General features: G+C 50.8%; 1 protein-coding gene across 1 annotated transcript in view; it reads right to left on the bottom strand.

The window, feature by feature from the left end:
* Positions 1-204: 204 nt before the first annotated feature.
* The window catches only part of LOC106530834 (uncharacterized), a gene marked incomplete at its 3' end in the record, with an annotated part of 4475 nt that continues 1861 nt past the window's right edge, over positions 205-2818 (bottom strand). The window contains 1 exon segment of the mRNA XM_014026540.1: positions 205-2818. Within this exon segment, the coding sequence (XP_013881994.1) occupies positions 205-2818 (2614 nt within the window).

The raw sequence follows: 2818 nt of genomic DNA, 5'->3' as shown, positions 1-2818 counted from the left end.
CTTCAGTCCACTTTGTGAAGTAATCTTGTATCACAAGCACATAGCAGTTTCCACGCTCAGTCTCATTTAATGGTCCCATAATGTCCAGTGCAATGCGTTCCATAGGAGCTCCTACCTGGACTGTTCCCATAGGGGCTTGCGGTGTCTTCTGGGGTCGAGCCCTTGATGCACAGCTGGTACAAGTTTTACACCAGAGTTTTACACCATCCTCCCTCATGTGGTACCAGTAGTATCTGGTTCTTAATCTGGTCAGCGTCCGTTCTACACCAAAATGTCCACCCACTGGCCCCTCATGCATCTGTCTCATCACGTCTAGTTGTAGTTTACGTGGCAGCACAATTTGTGGGTAGAATTGGGTGTCGTTAAGGCAATAGAACCGACGGACCAGAACTCCATCTCTGAAGTAGAGTCGTTTCCACTGAGTCCAGTATGTCTTAGTGGCTGGGCTGCACGGCGAGACAACAGACCATGGAGGGCGTTTATCACTGGCCTTCATCCAGCTGCGTATGGGTGCAATGTCCACATCAGCATCCTGGGCCTGGCTCAGCTCCCCCATGGTCCAGCCATGAAACAAAGAAGCCGTGTCAAGAGTTTTAGCCACATATATTTTCTCAGTCAATTTCACACTGCATCCATCAGTTTGAACATTGTGATGCATTTTGTCTGCATCAGTGGAAATGTTTTGGTCTAAAGTCTCTAATGTAAGGGTGTTTTGACTTACCCACACTGGACAAACCTCTGTGATGGATGGTTGGTCCTCTACCCCCACTGAACTCAGCAACAGGGAGCTGGTGTCAGAGTTCAACTCACATTGGACAGCCTGATGGTTGATGGTTTTGGGTGATGTGGAGAAGTCCTGTACTTTACATGGGCAGGACTGGCGGCAGGGTCTCCTGGAGAGGCTGTCGGCATTGGTGTGCTGTCGACCCGGACGGTGGATAATCTCAAAGTCATATTCAGCCAATTTCTCAAGCCATCGAGCTAACTTTCCTTCTGGCTCTCTCATCTTGGTCAGCCAGCGCAAACTGCTGTGGTCCGTACGCACCTTAAACGGCCGACCGAGGAGATACTGACGAAAATGGGATGTGAATTCCACTATGGCCAGAAGTTCACGTCTTGTTGTACAGTAGTTTTGTTCRGGCTTTGCCAACTTGCGACTGCCATAAGCCAACACTCGTTCCACACCCTCCTGCATTTGCGACAGTACAGCACCGATGCCGGTGTCACTTGCATCAGTGTCAAGTATCATTTCACCGGAATCCAGGGGATAACCGAGAATGGGGGCTGATATAAGTCGACACTTTAACTCGTCGAAAGCAGCCTGTTGCTCAGCATGCCACTGGAAACGAGCATTTTTCTTGGTTAGGTTATGAAGGGGTTCAGCAATAGATGCAAAGTCTTTTACAAATCTGCAATAATATGAGGCCAAGCCGATGAAGCGTCGGACCTCCTGGATGGACGATGGYGTGGGCCACATTTGGACTTTTTGGACCTTACTGGGGTCTGTAGCTACACCATGTTCGGACACTATGTGACCCAGATAGGCCACCTCATGGCGGAAAAGGCAGCATTTGGCAGGTTTTAATTTCAGGTTAGCTTGTTGGAGTCTGTAAAACACCTGGCCAAGCCGCTGCAGCATCTCTGACACATCCCTCGCCAGCACGATGATGTCGTCCAGGTAGACCAGACAGGTCTCCCTCTGCATGCCAGCTAGGACGCGGTCCATCAACCACTGGAACGTCGCCGGGGCGTTACATAATCCAAACGGCATGACATTCCACTCGAAGAGACCTGTCCTGGCGCAGAATGCAGCTGCTTTGTGTGCTCTTGGCGTCGGCTCCACCTGCCAGTATCCCGAGGTAAGGTCCAATGTGCTGAACCATCTGGCAGTAGACAGTGTATCCAGTGTGTCCTGGATGCGGGGTAGGGGATACGCATCCGGTATGGTTCGCTCATTGAGAGCCCTGTAATCAATGCAGAGCCGGTATGTTCCATCCTTCTTACGTAACATAATTATGGGCGAGGCCCAGCTGCTGTGGCTGCTTYGGGCAAGACCGTTCTGCAGGCTGTCATGTATCTGCTGGTCGGCGTATTGCTGCTTCTCTTTCGCCATTTTACGTGGAGGTTGTTTGATTGGGGCGCCAGGACGAAGTACAATATCGTGCGGGACGAGGTTGGTCCGGCCCAAATCAGCAGCCCCAGTAGAGAACACATGTCCATAAGTAGAAAGCAAACGTTTAAGTTGGAGACGTTCACCATCAYTGAGGTCTTTAGAGCTTTGAACATAGAGCTCCTCCAGGTGCAGAGGAACCACAGGAGAGCTGACTGCCGAGTCTGCGGCTGGTGAGACACAGGGAGGCCGYATGGCTTCAGCTGGCTGAAGGAGACCAGCCATGGACCCTTCTTTAATGGTCACAGCTTTATTGCCAGGATTAAAGAGTTGAAGGGGGACCATTTTGGACGTCTGGGGATTAACTAAGACTCTAGCGAGGAGTACTTTGTGTTTCTCAATAAAACCTTTGGTGGGGCTAAGTATCATTTCACTGCGGGCTGTCCCACTTAGATGCATGCGGCCCCTCACAACATACTCCTGTCCTGGTTCCACCACCACTGTTCTGGATATTTTCACCGCATGTGACTTTAAGTTAGATTCAGGTTGGAAGTAGGGCACTTCTTCACCAAACAGGATGATGCGGTGTCTGCCGAAGTCAAGGCGGGCTTCAGCTTGTGTGAGGAAGGGATGCCCCAACAGCACTTCCACCCCTGCTATATCTGCTACAAGGAAATCCACATTCACCTGACGGTTGTTGATGTCGAC

This window comes from Austrofundulus limnaeus, unplaced genomic scaffold, assembly GCF_001266775.1.
Source record: "Austrofundulus limnaeus strain Quisiro unplaced genomic scaffold, Austrofundulus_limnaeus-1.0 Scaffold565, whole genome shotgun sequence".
In the NCBI taxonomy this organism is placed as follows: Eukaryota; Metazoa; Chordata; class Actinopteri; order Cyprinodontiformes; family Rivulidae; genus Austrofundulus; species Austrofundulus limnaeus.
The sequence above is the reverse complement of the archived record's forward strand: the minus strand, read 5'-3'. Positions and strand labels throughout refer to the sequence as shown.